Source organism: Pelecanus crispus, chromosome 3 (genome assembly GCF_030463565.1).
Source record: "Pelecanus crispus isolate bPelCri1 chromosome 3, bPelCri1.pri, whole genome shotgun sequence".
NCBI lineage: Eukaryota > Metazoa > Chordata > Aves > Pelecaniformes > Pelecanidae > Pelecanus > Pelecanus crispus.
This window is the reverse complement of record NC_134645.1, coordinates 124,810,588-124,834,715: the sequence shown is the minus strand read 5'-3', so window position 1 is coordinate 124,834,715 and position 24,128 is coordinate 124,810,588. Positions and strand designations below refer to the sequence as shown.

At 40.3% G+C, this 24,128-nt stretch overlaps 1 protein-coding gene across 1 annotated transcript; it reads right to left on the bottom strand.

Annotated features, from left to right (window-relative positions):
• Positions 1-927: 927 nt before the first annotated feature.
• GCFC2 (GC-rich sequence DNA-binding factor 2) lies at positions 928-23,821 on the bottom strand. Its single transcript, XM_075707743.1, has 18 exons — positions 23,482-23,821; positions 22,596-22,706; positions 21,121-21,279; positions 20,242-20,460; positions 19,092-19,177; positions 17,482-17,597; positions 13,775-13,961; positions 12,697-12,820; positions 10,900-10,978; positions 9,540-9,652; positions 8,605-8,804; positions 8,022-8,172; positions 7,633-7,754; positions 6,325-6,401; positions 5,632-5,698; positions 2,838-2,984; positions 2,351-2,475; positions 928-1,994 (listed from the first exon to the last, which is right to left on the bottom strand). Exons 1-18 carry the CDS (start codon positions 23,819-23,821, stop codon positions 1,880-1,882), a joined length of 2,538 nt encoding a protein of 845 aa, XP_075563858.1. The 3' UTR covers positions 928-1,879.
• Between the last annotated feature and the right edge of the window lie 307 nt (positions 23,822-24,128).

Here is a 24,128-nt window from a genome sequence, read left to right as displayed (position 1 = left end):
TCTCTCTTTACAGAGCAGGTAGTGGCCAGTGGTAGAACTGCTGGACTCACACCTTCAGGAATGGGCTATAGCAGGAAAGTAGACATGTCTGAGCCAACCATACTCTCCCAGAGTAAGTGCTGGTTAGTTTTACCATTTAAAAAAAAAAAGGTTTCTGATAGAGCAGCAAATACAAATGCTCCAAAATCAGTAGTGAAGAACTGAGCCAGTTTAAGCCAAATCTCATGAATTGGTGTAAGGTTCACGATGAAGTGCTCACAAAGTGTCAGAGTATGTTCTCAAAAAGAAGTAGGTTTCATAGAACTGTAGTTCCATAGTAGAAGCACAAGGGTTTCTGAGCTCAAGTGTTAACTGTCTTCCCATGCTTAGAAGTGATCTTTCTTTCTGGAATAAAGATTTACAGAGCTAAACAGTGATAGAACATCTATTATATTTTATAACAGCCCAAGGCTGGTTGCTTCAGGGGAGACCTTTAGCTGGGATGAGACAAAGGAGAACAAGAGAAAAGCAATGAGATCATGAGCTTGTGGTGATTGCTGAGCAGCTATTGCATGGTTGTTGGCATTCTGAGAGGAAAAGCAACAGAAATTCACCATTATTAGAAAGCAGGATTTGCAACATAACTCCTGAAGGTAATGAAGGCTAATGGTGTCTGAGGTTTTTTCATACTTCTACTAACATTCTTGTGACATGTTAAAGAATTGAACTGTAGGAGTCATTAACACAGCAAAATACTTTTACTTTCTTTTCAAAATAAAAGAATTATTTTAAAAGTCATCTTTTGTCTGTAACACTGATCAAAGCTATTTACAGTTAAAATGTTTTACAAAAATATATTTAACTTAAAAAAATATAGAAGAAGTCATATGGATTAAGTCTGCAAGAGTTAAATTTAGTCCCAGAAGATTTTTGAGAAATACAGGCACAAGTAAGCATACAGTCCATGATGCACTACAGTTTCTACCATGAAGCATCCTTGTTACTCTGTAACACCATTTATTGCAAATATAAAAAGTTATAAAACATCAGAAATCTAATAAGGGTATGATGAAGTAAGGTTCAGTAGATCTTACTGGGAAGCAAGAGGAAGACTTCCCTAGAGTGTCACTTTCTAGAAAGTAACTGAAGTTGTTCTTGTGCTTATCATCAAGATGTCTGTCATTAAAAGCCTGATAAAGCAAGATGTGTGACAGCTCCAAGCATGCGCACATGAGATAAGTCTGTATCTCTCAAGTACAGAAGTACGCACATCAGACACTATCTTCACTACGCATTTGCTCTCCCCAGATGTTCTGTGCAGCTCTTACCTCACTGAACCCACGTTTACTTTCAATAAACATTCATCAAACTCCTTACCTGCACACTGACTGCTCATTTGCATCACGGTCAAAACCCCTGCAACATTCTGATTTCTTTTTCGTCAGGGTTGGCTTAACGATAACCCTACCAAAATCACTGTGGACCCCAAGTCAGAAGAGCTCAATGACTGCAGAGTCAGAGTCTGATATTTAGCAACAGAATACCAAAACCAGCTTGTAAAGTTGGCTACTCACTAACAGCGATAAACCTTACAGGCACTCACTCTCTTTCCAGGAATCCTTCCAAAAAGGATAAAGCAACAAAGCGTTGTCATATGTTCTAGAATGCCTGAACCATCGCTTTACTTTGACAACTGTAACTTCTAAAGACTCCTTAACCTAGGAATAGATGGCAGTAGAAGACATTTGGAAAAAAAAATCCTCAAGTATTTAACAGTAAGACAGTGATTACCACTACATCTTTCAGTAGGCAGGGTCCACTAATTAAATTTCATTTTAGAACTGTTTTAGTATTAATACCAGGCTTCTTTCAGCCATACAAGTGTTCCTCCCAGAATTTCCTATTTCCCAATCACAAATCTAAGGTGTTCAAGTTTGTACTCTTCAATGAAGTCTTCAACAATATGCAGAGCTTTGACCTTCACCAGCAAGAGAAGAACTTCTTTTGTTTCACCACTATGTGGGGGGGGAAGAAAAGAAAAATTTTATATAGTGGCACTGACTTTTAAGTACGCTTTATGTTTACTAATTTTAAAGAGAGTCGGGTATCTCTCTTTGGCCCCTTGTCATCAGCTGACCTTGGCTACACTGATCAGTAACAGCACCCAACATCTGGCACCTTGAACGATCACATTAAACTAGAACTGCAAAAGCACTCCTTTACATTATGGACTCCATCTTTTGTTTTATCTATATATGGGATGAGAACATCCTTGAAAGTGTCAAATACATGAGACTTGAGGAACTTCGAAGTATTTAACGCAAAGCGTACGAGGAAGTGCTTGAATCCCAAGGAAAGCCTTATCCATTACCTGTGGTTATTCTTGTGTAGCATACGGGCACACTGCAGCAAGTGCTGGCAGAAGTTCAGTAACTCAGGGAGAGTTGACCCACTTTTAAGATCTTGGAACCATCTTTGTGGGAGGCACGCAACCACCTGTTCACACAAAAAAATATTTGGAGAGGTTTAAAAAGAAAAGTCTTTCAATATAACCAAGTCACATCACTTCTGACAGGGACTTTTTCTTGCTGGCAGGTTCAGTCAGTAGTGTGTTTTTTCTTTGAAACCAAGATTGATTATCCCTACAGGTGGTTATTCTTAGGAACATATGGACCAATGTTTGCTCTAAAATGCTTCTATGCACCAAGGTCATCAAAAACATTTTAAATTTTACAGGTTTTTTTTAAGTGTTGTTGAAATGTTAAAATTTTTAAATAGTCCATCTTCAGTCTAGACCCCTCTTTATTAAAAAAAGCTTTTAGCATACACTTTCTTCCAACATACATGTAAACTTTTACCTTATTACACTTTTCTATATTATCCGGCCCTGGTGGTGTGTTTAAGAGGTTCAGAAGAAGGTAACGATTCAGCAGCTTGCCCAGTCCCAAATCACGGACCGTATCTTCCTGTACAATCCCATCCCAAAGAAGAATATTGGAGAGCAGCTGCAGTAATGAAGAAACAGAGAATATGCACACTAGGTGGCTAGAGGTGTGCTAAAACACAGTATTAAGAGTTTTATGTTTAAAAAAAATATATATTATGTCCACCCCATTTAAGTACTCAAAACCCAGGATTCACTGTCTCCAAATTTACTGTCAGTTAGCCACTAATAAGCTACATATAGTAAATAATCTTATCAAGTAGGATTAATTTTACATATGCATATGAACTGTACCCTAATATATATATATGATGAGCATTTTAACCTTCTAATAGGTTCACAATTTGCTCAGGCCCAAGTACAGAAGACAACTATAGTTTATTCTTTTCACAGAAGAGCTAGCAGCCATATCTGAAAGCGTGAAAGAAGGAAAGAGGGAAAGAGTATTTAAGACACTCCCCCCTACAAGAAATACAGACCAAGAACAAGGGGCATTCAATTCTAAGCAAACCTTCAGAGAATCCAAGACAGAAGTAAAAAACAAAAAAGTTATACATCTGCTCAGGATAAGACTACACACAAGTCCCTCATAACATGAGGGAGGTTGGCAGCCACGGTTCATAGCAGCACTTTTTTTGTAGTTGATCTCAGTATTATTAGGTACTGAGAGTTTTCTTCTGTTGCCTCTATCACTATAAATCCTTGTAATTGTTGTCATTTTTGAGTCTGATGTAAGAACATGACTATTTTTTCCCTTAACTCAGAATAGGTTAATTTTAAGGTGCTAACCTCGAGGTAATTTACCCTCACAGACACAAGCATGCTATCTTTGCAGTCACCAGTCAAAAAGCACTCACAAAGCCCACCACCTTTGCACGTTTCTCTGGAGCATCCGATGGGACACTTCCATCTAACTGCACGAGCGACTAAAACATAGATCAAAGAAAAAGGAGTGCTTCCACTGGCCAGCATTAAGCAGGAAAGTACACCGCGTAGTACCAAGAAGCATGTTTAAGCCCTGAAGCTACGCACTGTACCTACGCTAGGCAAGTTAGGCAATACCAGGGTACAAACACTGGTTTGTACAACCTCCATCATCTGTACTTTTGCATTAGAAGAGATCCTGGCTCACTTCTCACCCAAGCCAGTTAGTATTCTTCCATACAATTTCTGGGCATGGTTTAAAGGCCATTCCTAATAAGCACTGTGAAGATGGCAACCCATATTGAAAGCCAGGGTTTAACAGCATGAACGGGGCTGCACAATGGCAGTGGGTCTCAGGGCCAGAGAGCAGTCTCAAGCAGAGATGAGTTACACTAGTCTAAGTATAAAGTAGGTCCCAAGAGTTTAACACAGATGAGTTGCAGCACTATTTACCCTGGGGTGACTGAATTCACACCTCCACTCCAGAAAAAATGATGTAACAACTACTCAGACATACAGAGCAAGAACGCTTTAAACTACTCTCCATTGTCACCCCTTCAAAGACAACCACTGTGACAGTGAAGATAGAAATCAAAAGCTAAAAGGAGAAAACTTCGATCTGCAGGAGGAAGCACCCAGGTCTGACTTCCAGGACAACACAACACAGTCCTAGAAGGTCAGATCAGAATCCCAAGTCTGCCTTGGTTTTTGCTAGGTGTCCTAACCCGAGTATTAAGCTCCCTCTTGCTTTCTGTTAATCTGTGCACAACAGATTCCTGCACAGCAGCTCACCCCAGGAGCAGAAGTGGCAAGTCTTTGAAGCATATGCTTCAGCATATGCATATGTTGAAGGACCCAGGGACCCAGCCAGCCAAGTGGTGGTGATGACCCCGTCACAGAACAGGGAAATGTAACAGCACAGAGTGCTGTCTATAAAATCAAGCGGTTACAAGTCCTAAGGGGAACTTGCACCAGAACTGCTGCTGGTCAGTGAGACCTGTGAGCCCCTGTGGCGGCCAGGGACACCTCCACTGTCCTCTGCTTCCTCCAAGGACCAAGTGACTCGTATTCTTTTACATGTTTCTAGTCTAGATTACAACTGTTATATTATTGATACTGCAAGCAAAATATTAAGATTTGACCGGATCTGCAGAGGGTCCAGGTGATTAGGAACTATAACAAAAGCTGCACTATAAATGCTGTGCTATGCTACTTAAATTGTGCTACACTGACTCTGATTATAAAAATCCTGTGCTACTCTGATCATGAAATACCATGCTATGCTGATTCTAAAATTCTGTTAAAAAAAAGCTTTAGTTGTACCTACAACTTAGTGCCATCATTCTCCTCAGGATCCCCCAAAAGAACCTCTCTGTACCTGTAGTGTCAGGTGACAACCTGTTAGCAGAGCAGCAACGACTAAATAATATGATGTAAGGCCAACAGGCCTGGCTGACCCACTCAAGAGGAAAAAAAAAAACCAAACCACACAAACAAAACAAACAAACCAGCAGGAACAGATGGTCAGATCAAAATCTCTTGCAGAAGATGTACCAGTTGGGTAAACAGAAATAAAGCATTCATTTATAGTTCACTCTTAAATCATCACATGCAGGTTGCTCTGAGAACACATCCTTCACTGAGAAAAATGGTTATCCATCCTAATAAAAATGTAATCATCTCTCAGGACTCAGACTTGCATGGAGATATATTTCCTGACTGACTGCAAAATATTGTTTCACTAAAATGAATTTCAAAATAAAAATCAGGTATGTTTTTTCTACCTTAACAGCTGACCAAAACCGTCTTTCTTGAAATTTTGAACATAGTGATGATTTGTCTTCCATGGTGCTGGTCATGGAAAGAAAAAGGTAAAATAAGGATTCATTTTTTTGTTTGCTTTGAAAAGATAAAACAGAGAATTGATATCTTAGCTACTGACAAATGTTAATTCTGGCATTCTTTCAGCAGTGACAGCCACAATCAGAATAAAAGTCTAGGGAAACCGCTGTCATTTTGAACCCATAATAATACAACTACTATGAAATAAGTTCCAACAAAATTGGTAATTGGAAACACCCATGTCTGCGTCTCACGGCTTCAGATCAAAACAGCATTGCTTAGAACCAAACATCCTACACCAGCTTTAGCAAAGCTTCTCTCTCCTAGCTGTATCTTAACTCCACATCTCCCAGCCTCCTACCCATTCCCATCATTGAAATACTGCCCAGTAATAAGCATCAACAATATAAACCCTATTTTAGGAATGAGTATTAAAAGTATTAAGAGTTACCCTTATTAGAAAGGGTTCATAAACAGGAATAAGGTTTCATAACCTTTCCTATAATAGAACAGTAGAAGGCATGTTTATTCCATTAGCTGTTAATGGATGTCTACAATATTTCATCTGCATCTGGGGAAGAGGGGTACAGGAATTTAAAAAAAAAAGTTTTAAAACAGTCCAAGAGTCAGCTTACCTTTTAGGATACAGAGGAATAAAGACATCTTCCTCTACAGATTTCTTCATTCTTAAGACAACCATGTTCATCAAATCCTATTTAAAAAGAATTAATGTGTCCTCACAAGAAAGACTTCATCTTCCGCTTATAGTAACTTCAACTGTTATTTTGTTTATCCAGAAGAGCAATATGCTAATTAGTTAAGTACAGTTGCCACTTGTATAAAATACACACTAAGACCATGAATATATTAAAAACAGAAGACAAGTCACAGCTGTAATTATCTACAGGGTTAGCCTAGAGGATTTGGTTTTTTAATATGAAGTTATTTCCCTAAATGAGACCTTTTTTGCATGTTAATTTGCAAGGCAGTATAGTTTGGAAATGGAAAACTGTATAGTTTAACAACAAAATATGTTATGTACACAGGATGTCCATAAAAAGCTGTGAAATTCTATGTTAAAAAAAAGTCACCACAGCTAGGATAGTATGCATTTTTAGGCAACATGCTTTTAGGTGCCATAGACTACCACCTACTTCTTTTTTTTTTAAAGCTTTTTATTTATTTAAAGTTCTGGTTTACTTTCTGTACAAACGGTATCTTGGCTAAGGTCAGTTGTACCACTTCTCTTCAAGGCATGGTTTCAAATTGGCAACCTTTGGAAGGCTTAGTTGGAAGGCAGGAATATTTTCTTAAAAATAATTCTTTTCATACTCAGAGCCTAAACATCCATCCCATTTCACCAGTTTTATAGTAGATAAACCCCCAGATTTACATCAGAATAAAACCAGAATCAGGCCAAAGAAGGGCATGCTAGAATGACTATGTCTATGAAAGTAATTACTAAAAGATTGCTAAGATTACAAAGTAGTCTTTCTCCTAGCCAATTAATTAACCTTTGGGGATTTTCAAGTTTTAAAATTCTAGATCTACTTTATAAATAAAAGCTTAAGGAGTTGACCACTGGAGCATTATTAGCATTTAAAGCTCAAAATTTTGAAAGATAATTAAACTCTAACCATTATTATTGCAGTGAAGCAAGATTAGATCTACGATCAGATTCTTGATAGGTACAGGCAGAATTCTTCTAGGAACAGGAGCTAATTTCTGCCTCAAGAGTGTCCCATCTCCCATCATCTTCAATAACAAGAGCAGCAGAGCACTGGAAGTTTAACTTAAATCTTCTTAATATAAAGCAACAAAACAAACAAGTAATCAGAACTGAACAACTTCAGGACAGTGTTTTAAGCGCCTGTAGGAGCACGCACAGAAAGCTCACACCATGGATGAAGTTCTCCCTTCCCCAATACCACAGGAGCTTTTACCTCTTTCGCTCGACTGCATTCATTTTTGGAAAAGACTTGTTTTTCAAAGATGTTATTGCAAAGCTGTACAAGGTTCTTTGTCTGTGACGTAGATAAAGGATCCCACACACTCTTTACAAATGCTGAAAAAAAAAAAAAAGGAATTTGTTTCATTCACAATTATCCGCTCTAGTTTCAAGGCATTATATGTTCACTTCTGTTACATTGTAAAAAGCTAAGCCTACACAATAATCTTAAAAAGAGGTTACCTTAGCCTCACCCTGTGGAACTACACAAACACTACCTCTTGGAGCACCATTATATAACTAACATTGTTTGATAGCTATCGCTTTTATTTAAGTTTTGATTGCCTAGCTGCAATGAACATTTTCAAGACAATCTTACTATACCTGTAATTTTTGGAAGAATAGTTTTTTCAATCACTCTAGGCAAAACTTCTTGATCAGGATCACCATCCCCTTTTGATTCAGATGCATTTTTGGCACCACTGAATTCTTCTATACCTCTGAACCAGGGCATCTCTTCCAACTCTGGAAAATTCTGCTGAAAGATCATTCCTGTTAGTTGTTCAGCTGGGTCAGGATTAAAAGAAAGGCTCCATCCAATGATACCACAGATTCCCACTTTATTTCAGATCCACCCTCATCACTCAACAAGCCAAAAAGTAAATCAGGAAAACTAGATTTAAAGCCAGAATTTAAAGGGTGGGATTGTTAAGGTGTCTTCAAAACTTGGGAGAAGAATTCTTTTTACAAAAGGTGTTGTAAAAGGGGCTGGAGGTAAGGGGAAAGGAGAAAGTTAAAGAATATTCCAACCATATGCTTCAATTTCTAAGGCCAACACAGTATTTTTCTACTCATTTCTAATGCACTGTGCTATGTATAGAAAAAACATCTCATTTTTCATATTAATACATAATACACAAACACACATACAATTTTTGAAGAAAACAGAGTCAGCAGATACACCTACCTCAAGAGGATTCCAATTTATTAACTGAACTCTGATCAATGGATTTAATAGCTTAGGCAGGCAGAAACTGATATAAGCATCACAGTAAGAGTCAGGAAACTTCTCTTTCCATTCCTGGAATTTCAACAGGATTTTTCTGATGTCACAAAAATCTGCATGTACATCTTCGAAGACTTTCCTACTATCCTCTAAAATGTCATCTATAGATAATATTCATTGGGAATAAAAAGAAACAATCACAGAACTTACTGAGACATAAGCTGAAGAGTTTATGCATCTACAGGACATAAGAAATATCTATATGATAAGTGCATTTGTCATTTATCTTTGACACACCTGACAGTGAAACGGGTTTTAAAACCGGCTCCCTGGAAAACCCAGTTTCAGAAAAAAAATACTGTCAAAAGACCAAAAAAGGCAAGTTTCTTCATGATCTGTTCCAGATTTATACAACCACTCCGTTTCAAACTTTATACCACAGTGATAACAGCAGAAGGGTTTTCATGTCTGAAATTTTATCTGGAGAAAAGGTATTATGCCTTTCCCTACTCCTCTTCATCTATTTGTTCAAGATAATTAAAACACCAACCTTTAATTCACTCTACCTTCAGGAAATAAATTGATTATACAAAACATGTTGTAGCACTGCATTGAGTACTGTCAGATCAGATTTGGCATAATCTAGAAGAGCTTACTTCTAGTTCAGTCATGCATAAAGCTACCACCACGTAACTCATACCAAAAGAAATCTACAACTGTACACCTATTCCTCCCAAGTCATTAGTGAGAACTGTCTGAACGCATTTCTCTTTTACAGTGTGTAACTAAGAACATGTAACTCAAATGAAGTATTTCTTTCCTAAAAATAAAAAAAATCATTAAAAAAATAGCAGAAAGATTTTGTTCCAGGACATCACAATAAGACTGTCACCAACCTTTGCTCTTCTGGAACTCGGTCGCCTCTGTCGGAGTCAACTCATCATCACTCGACATGCCTTCATGGTGATCAGCTTCTCCTGAACACTCTCTCATTTGTCGTCTGCAAGTCCTGCATTTTGTAATGAACTCAGATGAGTTATCCTCCCCTCGTATGCAGAAGGAAGCTTAATGAAAAACAATCCAACTTCAAAAAAAGTACTAAAAGCAAGTTGTGAGAGCAACAGCCTAAAGAAGCACAATCAGGGACCAATAGTAATTACGTAACCATATGGACACAGAAACTGTGGCAGAAGGAGGGGCTTTGGGAGCTGGCAAAACAGAGGTTAGAGCAATGTCCCTGATCTCCCCTATGAACCGTGTAATAACCTTCACTTCACCTCATTCCCACTGATGAGGCTAATAACTCATCCCACCTGGAACACTAAACATCTAGCACGGTACTGGACACTGTCTCTAATGGTTTTAGTGTACAGGAAACCACTGAGCTCTCAGTCTGACATCTCAGTTCTGGATCACCTGTGCAACAACCCTCATAAAAATTGTGATAGCACCCAAGTGCCAGTTGGGCTCAAAAAACTATTGCCATGACACCAAGAATCATAACTGGCAGCAAAATCAATAGCTTGCATCTCTGCCACAGGAAAATTATATATGATATGAAAATGATATGTATAAATAACTTCATACAGTTATTTACATAAGTGTTAACTGCATCAAGTGCAATTTCTTATTGTATCATTTTTCATCCACTAAAATGCCAAAGTTCTTGCCACTTCAAAATGAGTTTAGGCACCAATGCAACTGAAAAACTTTCGAAGTTCCCAATAACTTTGCGGGGGGGGGGGGGGGGGGGGGGGCGGGGAAGGTGGGGTGGAAATCAGTAGCAGTCTCTGAACACTATACTGTCCAAAATGTAGCATCTGGCCTACACCGATAGCAGGGGAGGGGCTAGATATAGCTTTGCTTCATTCACCACCACTACCACCCCCAGCAGCAACAATACTGCCTGACTTTTTTTGCTATCTATACAATAATATATCTCTGTATAAGGTCATAATTTTATTTATTACAACAGGACAGAAGAAGCTTCTCTCACAGTTTTGTAAATAGCCTCACTCAAATAAGACTTGTTATAAAAACAAGATCTATTAGCATTCAGTTTCAAATCAACAGTAAGAGAATGACATTAACAAACAGATGGTTTCCATGTACTTTAAGTTTTGGAAAGCAAATACATATTTTTTGTATAATCTCATTTAGTAATCCTACAGGTTTACATTCATCACTGCATAAATGACAGAAAACCAGCATACAGTACATCTATCAGAGTTAAGCATACATATACGTAATACCTACCTTCGACGTTCACACATTTCCAGAAGCTGTGTCTTCTCATCACCTTCCAATCCACCATTAGTTGGTTTGTCATTCCCACCTATCAGAAGACAGAAATAGCCAAAAGTAAAATGGGATGATTTTAAAGTTCCTATTTTCTCAAATAGGAATCATAGATTCTCCTTCTACTGTTCTTCATTTGGAAAATAGCCGAAGAAAAATCAAACCTCCTAATCAGAACTCTAACAGTCTCCAGAGTAACACACAGTAAAAATTACTTGTTAACCACATATAGTCAGGATGTGGTTGTTCCCTTATAGCAGCTGATGAAAAGGCGAGTTGATGACATTCCAGTCAACGCCCATTGCTTCCCGATCCTGGAAAAGGAAGTTAGTGGCTTCCGTAGTAGGTCCTTAGCAGTGTGAAAGGCAAGCACAGGGACCTACCTTTGCACTGTATGTCAAAAATGAAGCCATGTAATAAATCAGAATAACTTTCGAGGTTTGGTTCCAACATTGTAATGGAAGTTAAAGCCCTGATGTACACTATTCAAAATCATTGCGTTTAGATTTCAAGACCAGTCAGCTCCCACTGCCTCCTGTTATCCGAGCAGTCACTGACTGTGTGACCCCAATTACCCCTACTCTGATTCTCGAGTCCAATGCAGGAGTAGAAATTAGGAGCATTTTCTAGTTGGGCCATTCATTTGTATCACTATTAGCTAGCTGGTATGTGCACAACATGCCAAAAAGAAAAAAGTGTACTACTACTGAAGTATTATAGCAGAAAAAACAGCCTTTACACTATATGAAATACAACTAGGAACATAAAAAACAATTAAAAGCACTGTTAAATATCCAAGTACAGTCTCATTTGTAATGAGCTGTAAGCAAAATCATTTTAATGGCAACTATTATGGCACTATCCTTTTCTTGTTAACACCTGCTGTCAGTCTACTACACCATTTTACAAAATCATACAGGCTGCTACTTTTCTCTAATCAGCCGTTTACCCTGTGTAGTGAGAAGACTGAACCCATGTGATTAGTAGTTACCAGGAACTGGTGCATCCGGCCTCCATCTGTTCCCAGCAGCTCCAAGCATACCGTTCTTAGTTTTGCCTAAACAGTTTTAAATGGTTTGGTTCTGGAGGTTTGGGTTGGGTTGGTTTTGTTTTGGTTTTTTTTTTTTTTAAATAGCAGCAGCTAAAGATTCACACAGCATATAAACAATATATCAGCGTGGAAAGAAAGTACAAGATGAGAAAATTCTAATATTTTTTTCCTGCGGCAATTGAAAAAACACTACTTTGTTTTAGATAAAACCCTTACACAAAATGGCTTCTTTCTTCATGTCCTTCCCTTCACATAAGTGTCACCCCCTAGTTTGAAATCTCCATTGTGAGGACACACATAGCCTTAAAGACACTCTCATGTAAAAGCAATGCTGCCAGATAAACACACTGCTTTTTCCGTATGTTCACAGAATCACACAATAAGCAAGCTTTCTCCAACTTAAGACCTACCAGAAAAACAACTCAGTTTTTCTTTTTAAATATTGATGGGAAATTGCTGAGCTGAATAACTAAAAATTGACAAAGTACTGGGTCACATTATGTTCACCATTAAACCAGAGAAAACCAGTATCACAGGCCTTACTGAGGTAAGGATTTCAACTGAGGTACAGTAGAGCACACCTACTGACAATGGGAAGGGGAAAGGAGATCAAAGGTGAAAATTAAACTTCATCCAAAAACTGTGTATTTCTGCTCAGAGAGTGAATGCTTTGGTAAGAAAGTAACTTCTAACTTCATACTAACTTGTCAGATGCTGAATATAAGCAGATTCATTTTTCAGCTCATCTTGCCTTCGTTTCAATACTCTCATGGCTCGTTGCTGAAGATGTACATGTACAGCCAATTCTAGATCATTAATGTATTTCAGCTGAAATAGAGTAAACAGTAATCAGGTTTTCAATTAATTAAATTACCAAAAGAATTAAAAAACAAACAGTTTCCATAGGTTTTCGGTACAGCTTTGAAATTAGAACCAAAGTATCATAGACTGAAAAGTTCCCAGTCACTGGAGTTTTTCAGGCTTTTCTATAAGGCTGGAAAATGCAAACTAAATGCCAGTTGCTCATGACAGGACTACCTCAGACTTCATACAAAAGGGTTCAACAGGACACTATTGGTGCACTTAGTTTGCTTTCAGTTTGCTTTTGAGCCACTAGCCATTAAAGAAAATGTATTCGTTAACTAACATTTGTTCTCTTTAAAGTTACATGAAGAAATTCACAATTGCAATGCAATTAAGTGACATAAACTAGATTTGATAGCATTATCTATAAAGGATAACAGCAGTTTACTTTCAACAAACTTTAGGTGGCTCCTCCCCTTCTCCCAGTCTTCATCTTTTTAAATACAGGTTTGCAGTTCAGGAAACTAATGCAGCCAATAACACAGATTCTCACAGAGCTCTGCTAACTGAATCCCAACTCAAACCTAACAGGAAATCCTTACTACCTTTGTTATGTAACCCTGAGTAAATAAATTCACTTTTGGGATCTCTCAAAATGTAAGTGCCACCTCTCATTCAACTTCAGTGCACTCTGGTTACTAGACCTGCAGAAAACTCCCTCCAATAACATTTTGTTTTCATCCAACAGAATCTAGGTGAGATCACAGCTCAAGTCAGTACACCTGTGCTAGCTTGATCATAACTTCAGGTGAGGGTTGATTTGTTTTCCCTACATTTTGTTTCCCATTACATTAACATTTCTGATAGAACTGATTTCCACTGAGTGCTGTCTGTCATCATTTCCAAACAAAATCCCCTCCTCTTTCATTGACAGAATGCACCTTTATCATCTAAAAAAACAGAGGAAAATATACATACTTTTTCATTCAAACAGTTTATCAAGTTTTCCACGTATGTTTTCATGGCCCTGTAGAATTTGTAATTCAGAGCTGCATCCGAAGACTTCTCTAACTCCTGGACAGTCATCTTTGAACTTTCAATGTCCTCCATATATTTTTCATACTCCTTCTGGTGGGCACGGTGCACATCCTGTAATGATGTTATCCTAAAAAAAAAGGAACCCAGACAACTAAAACTGTTGCCAAATTAATAGTTGATACATTCCAAAACATTTTTCCCATTATAATCACATACAAAATCTTTGCCTGTGCTAATAACAGTACTTGCATTTGAGCTAAGCAGTGTTGAAAGATTTATCCATGCCAACATTTGCAGAAGTGTGGGGTGTGGACAAGCATCATGCTTTGGAGGCTCAAATGTCATTTAACATAGTGCTAGTTTTGAAAGCACCACTGACATTTTACCTAGATTCCTCAATACACCACAATTCCCAAAAACATAAAAAGCCAGACTTTGTGATATCACATTAAATGGATCCTACCCAACATAACCTGGGGAAAACTACAGCTCATGTCACATGTCCATACTGGTTTAAAGTAAGTTGCATGGATAGCAGTACCTATAAGCATTCATCACATGCTCACTACTAAATACAAACTAACTGAGGGCTCTTGCTGCTAGTAGGCAATAAAGAACAGGAACCTCTGTCTACAGCTGTCACTAACTATTAAGATAGGCAGCACAGGAACTTTTACACTTTTTACTTACACTTCCCTGAAGCAGGGAACACTTTTCAATGAAAATAGTTGAACTAAGCTATTGCCCTCTACTGGGCTACAAGCTTAAAAAAAAAAGCAGCTATTTCACCATTTATCATGTTAAACACATCTATAAAGTTTACATCAAACAGATTCCCCCTCCCCTTCTCGCTATTTTCTGAAGAGGTTTCCCACTCCTGATAGCCTTATTCTCATTTTTCTTATTTGATTCTGTACCTAAATTCCTACTTCATTTAACTCATTCCTTGCAGGTGATTATGGCAAAGAAAACATACAATTCCACAAAAATATTTAGTCAAATTTAGTTGCAATTCTTTAAACAAGCAGGTGAATGATAGCCTACACAAAGCAAAGCATGTACAGAGAGAGCTTGGTGCAAGTCTGTAGCGCATATGTTTCAGCTGTATAACATTACTTGTCTAAACTTATCTGAACAGCTGCTTCCCAGGGTGCTGAGAGATGAGAGGGGACAGCTTACCTTAGGATGCCTGACCCCAGCTGTCCTTCTTGCACACCCTCTTGGAGGTTCCCACCTCCACCCCAGGACAGTTCAGCTGCCCATACAGCAGCTGAACTGCTAAAGAAAAGTCACAGCCTGGCACATGACTAAAGAAAAAAATCAAGGCAGGTTCCAGTTCGCCTAAACAGGCTGCACAGATTTACTGCTGCTTTAGGAAATACTGAGCTGTTTTTGCAGCTAGTACAAGAACCACCGTAAGAGGGCTAGGATTGCCAGCTCCATCTGCCCTGGTTGAAGTTCTGCTTGCTGGGCAAACGTAACATTGAACAGATGCTCCTCTCAGAAGCTACGAGCAAGCATAAAAAGCTGCTGCCATTTAAATGAGCTTACTCTCTGAAGTTCTAGTTGATAAACACTCTTGAAAAGTCAAAGTGCTCCCCTACAACAAAGCATTGCCACATAAAGTTAAAAATTTGAAGTACTCTACTGTACTAACTACTTTACTAACTACTCTACTACTAAGTACTCTACTAACTACAGACTATTAGAAATGTTTCTATAAATACATCAGCAACGAAGAGTGCTAAGGAGAATCTCCATCCTTTATTGGATGTGGGAGGAAACACAGTGACAAAGGATAAGGAAAAGGCTGAGGTACTTAATGCCTTCTTTGCATCAGTCCTTAATAGCAAGACCAGTTGTTCTCCAAGTACTCAGCCTGCTGAGCTGGAAGACAGGGACAGGGAGCAGAATGAAGCCCCCATAATCCAAGGGAAAATGGTTAGTGACCTGGTACACCACCTAGACACACACAAGTCCATGGGGCTGGATGGGATCCACCCAAGGGTACTGAGGGAGCTGGCGGAAGTGCTCACCAAGCCACTTTCAATCCTTTATCAGCGGCCCTGGCTAACTGGGGAGGTCCCAGTTGACTGGAGGTTAGCAAATGTGATGCCCATCTACAAGAAGGGCTGGAAGGAGAATCTGGGGAACTACAGGCCTGTCAGCCTGACCTTGGTGCCAGGGAAGGTTATGGAGCAGATCATCTTGAGTGCCATCACACAGCACGTACAGGACAACCAGGGGATCAGGCCCAGCCAGCATGGGTTCATGAAAGGCAGGTCCTGCTTGACTAACCTGACCTCCTTCTATGACAAGGTGACCCGCTTAATGGATGAGGGAAAGGCTGTGGATGTTGTCTTCCAGGACTTTAGTAAAGCCTTTGACACTGTTTCCCACAGCCTTCTCCTAGAGAAGCTGGTGGCTCATGGCTTAGGCAGGTATACTCTTTGCTGGATAAAAAACTGGCTGGATGGCCGAGCCCAGAGAGTTATGGTAAATGGAGTTAAATCCAGTTGGTGACCGTAGTGTTCCCCAGGGCTCAGTTTTGGGGCCAGCCTTGTTTAATATCTTTATCAATGATCTGGATGAGGGGATCAAGTGCACCCTCAGTAAGTTTGCAGACGACACCAAACTGGGTGGGAGTGTTGATCTGCTGGAGGGTAGGAAGGTTCTACAGAGGAATCTGTACAGACTGGATCGGTGGGCCAAGGCCAACTGTGTGAGGTTCAACAAGGCCAAGTGCCAGGTCCTATGCTTCAGTCACAATAAACCCATGCAGTGTTACAGGCTTGGGGAAGAGTGGCTGGAAAGCTGCCTGGCCGAAAAGGACCTGGGGGTGTTTGTCAACAGCCAGCTGAACATGAGCCAGCAGTGTGCCCAGGTGGCCAAGAAGGCCAACAGCACCCTGGCCTGTATCAGGAATAGTGTGGCCAGCAGGAGCAGGGAGGTGATTGTTCCCCTGTACTCGGCGCTGGTGAGGCCGCACCTGGAATACTGTGTCCAGTTTTGGGCCCCTCACTACAAGAAAGACATTGAGGTGCTGGAGCATGTTCAGAGAAGGGCAACAAAGCTGGTGAAGGGTCTGGAGCACAGGTCTTCTAAGCAGCGGCTAGGAGAACCGGGGTTGTTTAGCCTGGAGAAGAGGAGGCTGAGGGGAGACCTTATCACTCTCTACAACTACCTGAAAGGAGGTTGTAGTGAGGTAAGCATTGGTCTCTTCTCCCAAGTAACAATTGATAGGACAAGAGGAAATGGCCTCAAGTTGTGCTAGGGGAAGTTTAGATTGGATATTAGGAGAAATTTCTTTACTGAAAGAGTGGTGAAGCATTGGAACAGGCTGTTCAGGGAAGTGGTTGAGTCCCCATCCCTGATAGTATTTAACAAAGGTGTAGATGGGCACTTAGGGACATGGTTTAGTGGTGGACTTGGCAGTGTTAGGTTAACGGTTGGACTTGATGATTTTAAAGGTCTTTCCCAACCTAAACGATTCTATGGACATCATAACAGGTATATTATACATGAAATAACAACCCAAAAATCTTCCAATACTCTAGAAAAAGAATAAGACTTCAAAGCTGTCATCTCTCATTCTGTGACAAAAACTCAGACAACTCAAAAGCTAAGTTCATAAGTCCAGGATTTACCTTTCAGTCAGTCGCTTCTTCACAATTTCCAAGTTCACAGGTGGTAGAGAAACAGAGGGATCAAACTTTGGTTTAGCTGGTTTAGATTTATGCAGGGAAGCATCATCATAAGTTTCCTACAAGAATTAAGTGTTAGTTTTTAATACATCATTTACACAAGTTTTCCCTCTGTAGCTCTACAGATCAACAAGACATATCATTTGAATGCACAACGCATATGATATAAAGATACATATTTCATTCATCAAATTAAGTACAGAAAAGTACAACACAAAAGCAAGGGAAACTAAGTATAAAAATTGCATATACATGTTGTATAAAAACATATAGTGCATAACCATATAAACAGCACAAAGTAATTCATAACTTAGGGTACACAAGTTGCTGTCTTGGTCTGAAAATATTAATAGCTTTCAATAATGCATAACACTTCTATACTGACAGCTGAGACTTCACTAGTATTACGATTCTAAATATAAAATGTAGAAATAAACTACAGCCAAGCGGTGATGACAGTATGATTTTACGCACATCTTGCTTTTTTAAAACTATCTGAATATATTTTTGACAAATTATTTGCCATCTATTAGTCATTTAATTTTCTGTTTTCTCATAGTAAACTTTCTGATTTCCTACCCAATAAATATGAGTGTTACCTTCTGACAAAGACAGTGGCCAAAGGACAGATTTTTTTCATTCTGACAACTCAGCTTCACTGTATTTAACTAAAAAAGGATTCCACTGAATTTTACCTTATAAATTAAGACATTTTGCATTCTAAACCAGTAAAAGTTTGTATATTAAAATCTAGCCAAAACACAATCAGTTGAAGCAATCAAGTCCATTTCTAACAAGCTCTGCTACTAAAAATTGCTGCTGTTTCCTGAACAGCAGAAATTAACAGCTTTCCAGAAACGAGTAGGGTATGAGGACCTAAGAACACCAATCATACTGGATTTGAAATTCAGCAGCAGAAAGATGTAACTTTCTCCCAGTCCTCTAACTACTTGCATTTAACAGACAGGAATTTCTACAATTGTCTATTCTGAAACAGAGAACTGGTTATTCAGATTTTCCTAATCTGATCCGGAGTAGGTGATTCAAGCCAAAAAAACCCAAACTTCCAGCTCATCAGAAGATACACAGTTTATTTTTGCCAATTATTTACCAGGAAAAGAGAGACAGAATTCTGCTGAACTGTGAAAAAAGCTTTCGGATTGCCACCCAACAGAAATTTAGCATAATAAAAGAATAATTTTTTGCTTTGCGACTTTTTGACATTTGTAGTATTTGCATACTCTTGTTTTCAAGATCCCTTGCACGGCAGCAAAAAAAATCAGGGTTCAGAACTTTACTTTCTGCTTTCCACAGTCTTCCATGACATACAGGCAGACAACAATACCCTGCTTCTGAACAGCTAGACAGAGATTACAGATTTGCACTATCATCTTCCCCTATTTCCAATTGCTTTTTCTCTGAAGAATTATGGTGTAACTTCCTAAAAACCTCTCTAATGAGAGGGCAGGTAGGAGATACGACAGTACTACAGAACAAGCTCTCTTGCTGATGAGCAAAAAGCATTTTCCAATGGTTAGGAAAGCATATGTCACCTGAGATAGTTTAACGGCTTTATTTATTTGTTGTTCTTCCCACTTAATTTCTGCTTCATCTTCACTTGATTCATCACTCACAGACACTGGAAGTGAAAACAATTATTATTAGATGTAATTACATCCTTTATCTATTTTTGCCCTCCCACGTTCTCCTCCATCTAAAGCAACAATGCTTCTCCCAAACATTATTGGGAAGTGATACACACAAAAACCAGCAGATTAAAAAAACTGCAGATGCGGGACTTCCAAACTGAAAGGCAAGGAAGGCTTGGAAATGGCTAGTGGGATTTGTAGAATTCACACCAGTATTAATTTCGCCAACATTCTGTTTCTCAGACAACTACTACTGCAGTACAAGGAGCACAAACATCTCATTTTCATGTCTCAAAGCAAAGCTGTGTATAATATGTATAAATAAGAGTGTAAGTACAGGTAGACTATAACACAATGATATTATACACAGCAAATCCTTGAGTGCTCTAAAATGCATGCTCTACTATAGATACAAAAACATCTCTTTAGCATTGATTAGAATTGCTGAATTGGCTCATAGTTACACATTCTTTATAACCCTTATTCAAATAATAAAGAAAACCAGTCTACAGCTCTGGTAAACCAGTGCTTCATAAACAAAACTGTAAGCAGCTGTAACAGATAAAAAAGCAATGGAAAACCCACATACACTCTGCGTGCAATAGGTTTGTTTACTTCCGAAGGGCTGGGTTGTTGGGTCTTTTTCCCCCCTTTTCAAGAACAGCCATAACATCAGTGCAGGGAGAGCACTGAGAAGACCAGACCAGAAGCAGGAGGCAGGATTTAGAAAACTTCAGCTGGACAGTTTGTCTTACATCACAGCAACTTTATTCACATTAAACACTGTGCCTCCTACAAGGCAATTTTTTGCAGTCAACAAGGCCAAAAATCATTTTGTGATTGTTTCTCAAAGCATCCTGCACCACCACATTAGCAAGACCTAAAGCAGATAACATCCCATATAAACACCAAGCACCAGCTGTACAGCCTTCTGCCAAGACCCCTGAGGAGCAAAGCCTTGTGTTGCACTCACTCTTTATTAGGCAAGTCCCACATTCTTCCAGACATCAGCAAAACAAAGCCACAACCACTGGGAGAAATGACACAAACTCACCCATGTGTTCAGTCATCCTCTGCCTAAGAGTTCTCATTTTAGGAACAAAATTGAGATTCTTCGTATCAGACTCATCTTCACTCTCTAAATCACTGCTTTCTCTTCTCTGAGAGACCTGATGACTGTTTGAAACATCCAGTGGAAGATAATCAGCCCGTGTCCTGGCTAAGTGACGCTTCCTCCGAGCGGCATCAATACAAGCTGCACTGGGGATATAACCTGCGTTGAAGGGAAAGAAAATCTAAGCAAAAGACTAAAAGCAACACTCTGTATAGCTCCTAATGTCAACAATCACCACTGTTCAGGATCACTGTACAATTCTGAATATAGCACACAAGATAGTTTTCTATTAAGCTTACCATGTTGAATATAAGGAGATGGAAAAGCATCCTTAAAAAGTGGCACTCAGTCTAAAAACAAAGTTCAGGCTTTTTCTTTTAAATAAATTGCCATTAGCCTGTCTTCCTTTTTCCATCTCCCCAAAAGATACGGGTTACTAAATTTATTTAGTTTACAAAGGAATCCAAAGTTTACAAATCAGACAGCACAAATGAGCTTAAGTTTTAATCTCATGAAGGTAATTATGCATTGTTAAACAGGAATTTTTTTTTTTGTTGGCTACCTTTCCTTTGAAACGAATGGTCATAATTTCTGGTCCATTTCCAAAATTAACACAGAAATACAACAAACATCTGCAACCAAAAATACTGGGCAACTGTCACTATTCTTTCAGAAGGGTAGCCCCAACTCGGCACAAACAAGATGCCTATACCTTACACGATTAAACCGAGTGGGATTCATCTTGCCTATCTTGTCACATACTTCAAACAAAGAATGTTGTAAAATAACTTCCTTTAAAAAAAAATCCAGGAAACTAACCTGGTGATAAATCCTTCCTCCTCTGTAGAGAGCTGCATTCATTTTCAGAGTCTAAGCTGTTGTAGTCCTCACTTAGTGAAGAAGAACTTTCATCCTCCTCCTCCTCTTCTTCACAAGTCCCTTTGACATTGCCAGTTCTAGGCTCCAACTGACAGATTTCTGTTTTAGGGGAAAATAAGTAAGATTCATGATTTCAGTTTCAGCTGCTGGAAGCTGGTGCGCCATAACGGGTTACCAGTAACTATCTACACCTTGCTGCAGCAAAGACTGGTCACTTATCTATTTCCACCTGTCCTCATCAAAACATGTCAAATCTTCCAACACTCCAAGATAGTCATTTACAAGCCAGTTCTTGTCTCAAATCAAACCGTCTGTGACAGTCTTAAACTAGTATGTCCTTCTGAGACACAGAGCACATTTACATGCACAAAAGCAGTGATATCAGCTCCCAGATGACAACTGATTAATATCCTGATAGCTCACAGCATGTTTGGATTCGTTTCCCTTGACTTTATAGACTGTTTAGAAAGATTTTTTTTTTTTTTAGCATTAACAAGAGGGAGTCCTTATTTAAGCTATAAAGGTTTAGGTATGTCTGTCTTGCCTCCAATTATCCTCAAATTCTTTAAAAACATTGATTTCTCTTCATCTGCCACTACATTTCCAGTAAATCCAGATTACTGAACAACAGAATGTGCCACCTTTTATAAGAGGAGCAGGTATACTTTTGTAAGAAGTTACTAAGAAAATATACCATGTCATCTGAATCACAATCTCAAAGGGAATTATTTCTCAATCTAATTTATTTTTAATCTAACAGTAGCAATTAGGCTGTATCTATGATTTGACAGAGGTGTCAAAAGGGGAAGAGAGCAGACAAGAACTTTTAGACACACAAACCCCAAATATCCCAATAGGAAACTTACTATAGTTCAATGAGACTAGGAATACTACCAGAACAACCAAGGCCTGACAGTATTCAATTAAAATATTCAAATGTTGTAATAGCACACAGTTTAACAACACGAAGTTTAAGGTTTACATTAAGTTTTGTCAAACAAAATCCTACTAAGCTCACATTTTCTCTCAATGCAAATACTCAGCTCAAACTGCAATTTCACAGCAATAAGCAGTGGATAGCTGCCACACAGTTTGAAAGATATGATACTGAGGTATAAATTTATCAGAAGTTCATAAAGCCTGATGTAGCACAGGGGTTTTGCATAAGCAGGTCTTCTCAAGAACAGCCTCCAAGTTCTGATGCTGTTTTACCAAGGTCATATGGAAAATAATTTCAGCACAAATAGATTAAAATTATAAACATGTAAAGTAACATTGTATGTATAATCCCAGGTTCAATTAACAAGTAGAAAACGTCTAAGAGCAGCATTTGTACATCACTCTTCACTTACTGATTTTGTAATATATTTTCTTCTCAGTATTCCACAAAATATTAAACTCAAAAAAGTACTTACTTTTGCTTTCTTCAATTTCTGTCTGTGCAGGTAGCAGGCCTTCCTTCTTTTGAATTCTAAAGGTTACTTCATTGAAGGATGGTTTTTTAATTTTAAAAAATTGTTCATCACCTATCCAGATAAAACAAAATGCTTCTGAGTAGTGTTAACAAAGACAGCAATATATGTGCATATATATATATTTAAAAAGTACTTGTAATCTGTATGCGCGCACAGCATGTTTTTTGAAGTTCTGGCTGCAGTAAGCCTAATAGTCCTATGGCTTTATCACTCAAGATCCCTCAACTCTTAATTTAAAACTGTGCAGCTCAGCCTCCTCAATACAGCAACACTGTGCTGTTGAAAGGCATTGTTTCTTTGCAGCCCGTGTCCATCACAGGGTGACTCCTGTGAGCTGCCTTGTGTCAGCAGCCACAAAAGCAACAGCCCAGAAGAGTCAATTGAGCATTTAAGTTTCAGTTATTTAAGCCTGTTCGTCATTAAGTATGCTAGTCATGGAATCACCTACTGTCTTCTTGTTTCCTCCAGCTGTAAGAAACTTTCAAAAGCTTCCCAGCCAAAAAGCACATGGCCGTTTGCCATCTTCGAAGCGCTTTTATATGCGTTTCTCTTACAAACCCTCACCACAGCCCTGTCCGTACCATGGTCTGGTTACCAGGAGGCACACAGGCGACTCGCAGCCCCCCGGCTCCGCAGCCCGGGGCTCGGCGAGGCAGGCACCTCCCGCCCCGTACGCGGGGTGCGGAGGCGCGGCCTGCTCACCCAACTCCCAGCCCGGCCGCCCGGCCCGGAGCCCCGGGCGCCTGCTCTCGCCGCCGGCGGGGTGGGAGGCTGCCGGTGCCAGCCCGGGCCGGGCGAGCCTCCGGCGAGGGGGACGCGGCCGAACCCTTACCTTCCCGCTCCTCCTCGCTCCCGAAGCTCAGCAGCACCTTTCCCCCCGGCGCCGGCCCGGATCCAGCGAGGCGGGGCCCTCGGCCCCTAGCCGCCCTTTCACTCTCCTCCCGGCCCCCGGGGCTGCCCGCCGGCTCCTCTGGGGACAGCGGCTCCTCCGCTGCGGCGGGCCTGGCCCCCTCGGGGGAGCCGGCGGCGCTGCCGGGGTCCCCCCCGCCTTCCCCGGAGCGGGAGCTGGGGCCGGGGGCTGGCGGCGGCTCCGGTTCCTCCTCACTGCTGCCGCTGGAGGCCACGCGCCGCCGGCCGCGGAAGTTACGCGGGGGACGCCGGAACATGGCGAGCGGCGGCGGAACCCCCGCGCCCAACGCCTGCCCAGCGCGCATGCGCGGCGGCCCCAAAGCCCCACCACCGCCCTGCGCAAACCCCGCCCCGCGGCGCAGCCCCGCCTCTCCTGGCCTCGTCCCGCCGGCGGGTGGGCGTGTCTCGGGGACAGCTGTCCAATGAGGGCGAGGGGGCGTGTCCCGGAGACAGCTGTCCAATGAGGGCGGGCGGGCGTGCCCCGGAGACAGCTGTCCAATGAGGGAGAGGGGGCGTGTCCCGGAGCGGCGGGCGGGCGGGGGCGGCGCTGTGAGGGGCGGGGGC

What these genes read in the sequence shown, in the direction of transcription:
- GCFC2 (XM_075707743.1), bottom strand. Translation starts at nt 23,821, where the DNA reads ATGTTCCGGCGTCCCCCGCGTAACTTCCGCGGCCGGCGGCGCGTGGCC. An exon ending in GAGGATGACTGAACACATGG is followed by an intron (nt 19,178 to 20,241) that starts GTGAGTTTGTGT and finishes TTTCACTTCCAG; the next exon opens with TGTCTGTGAGTGATGAATCA. An exon ending in AAGAAGCGACTGACTGAAAG is followed by an intron (nt 13,962 to 17,481) that starts GTAAATCCTGGA and finishes CTTTTTTTTTAG; the next exon opens with GATAACATCATTACAGGATG.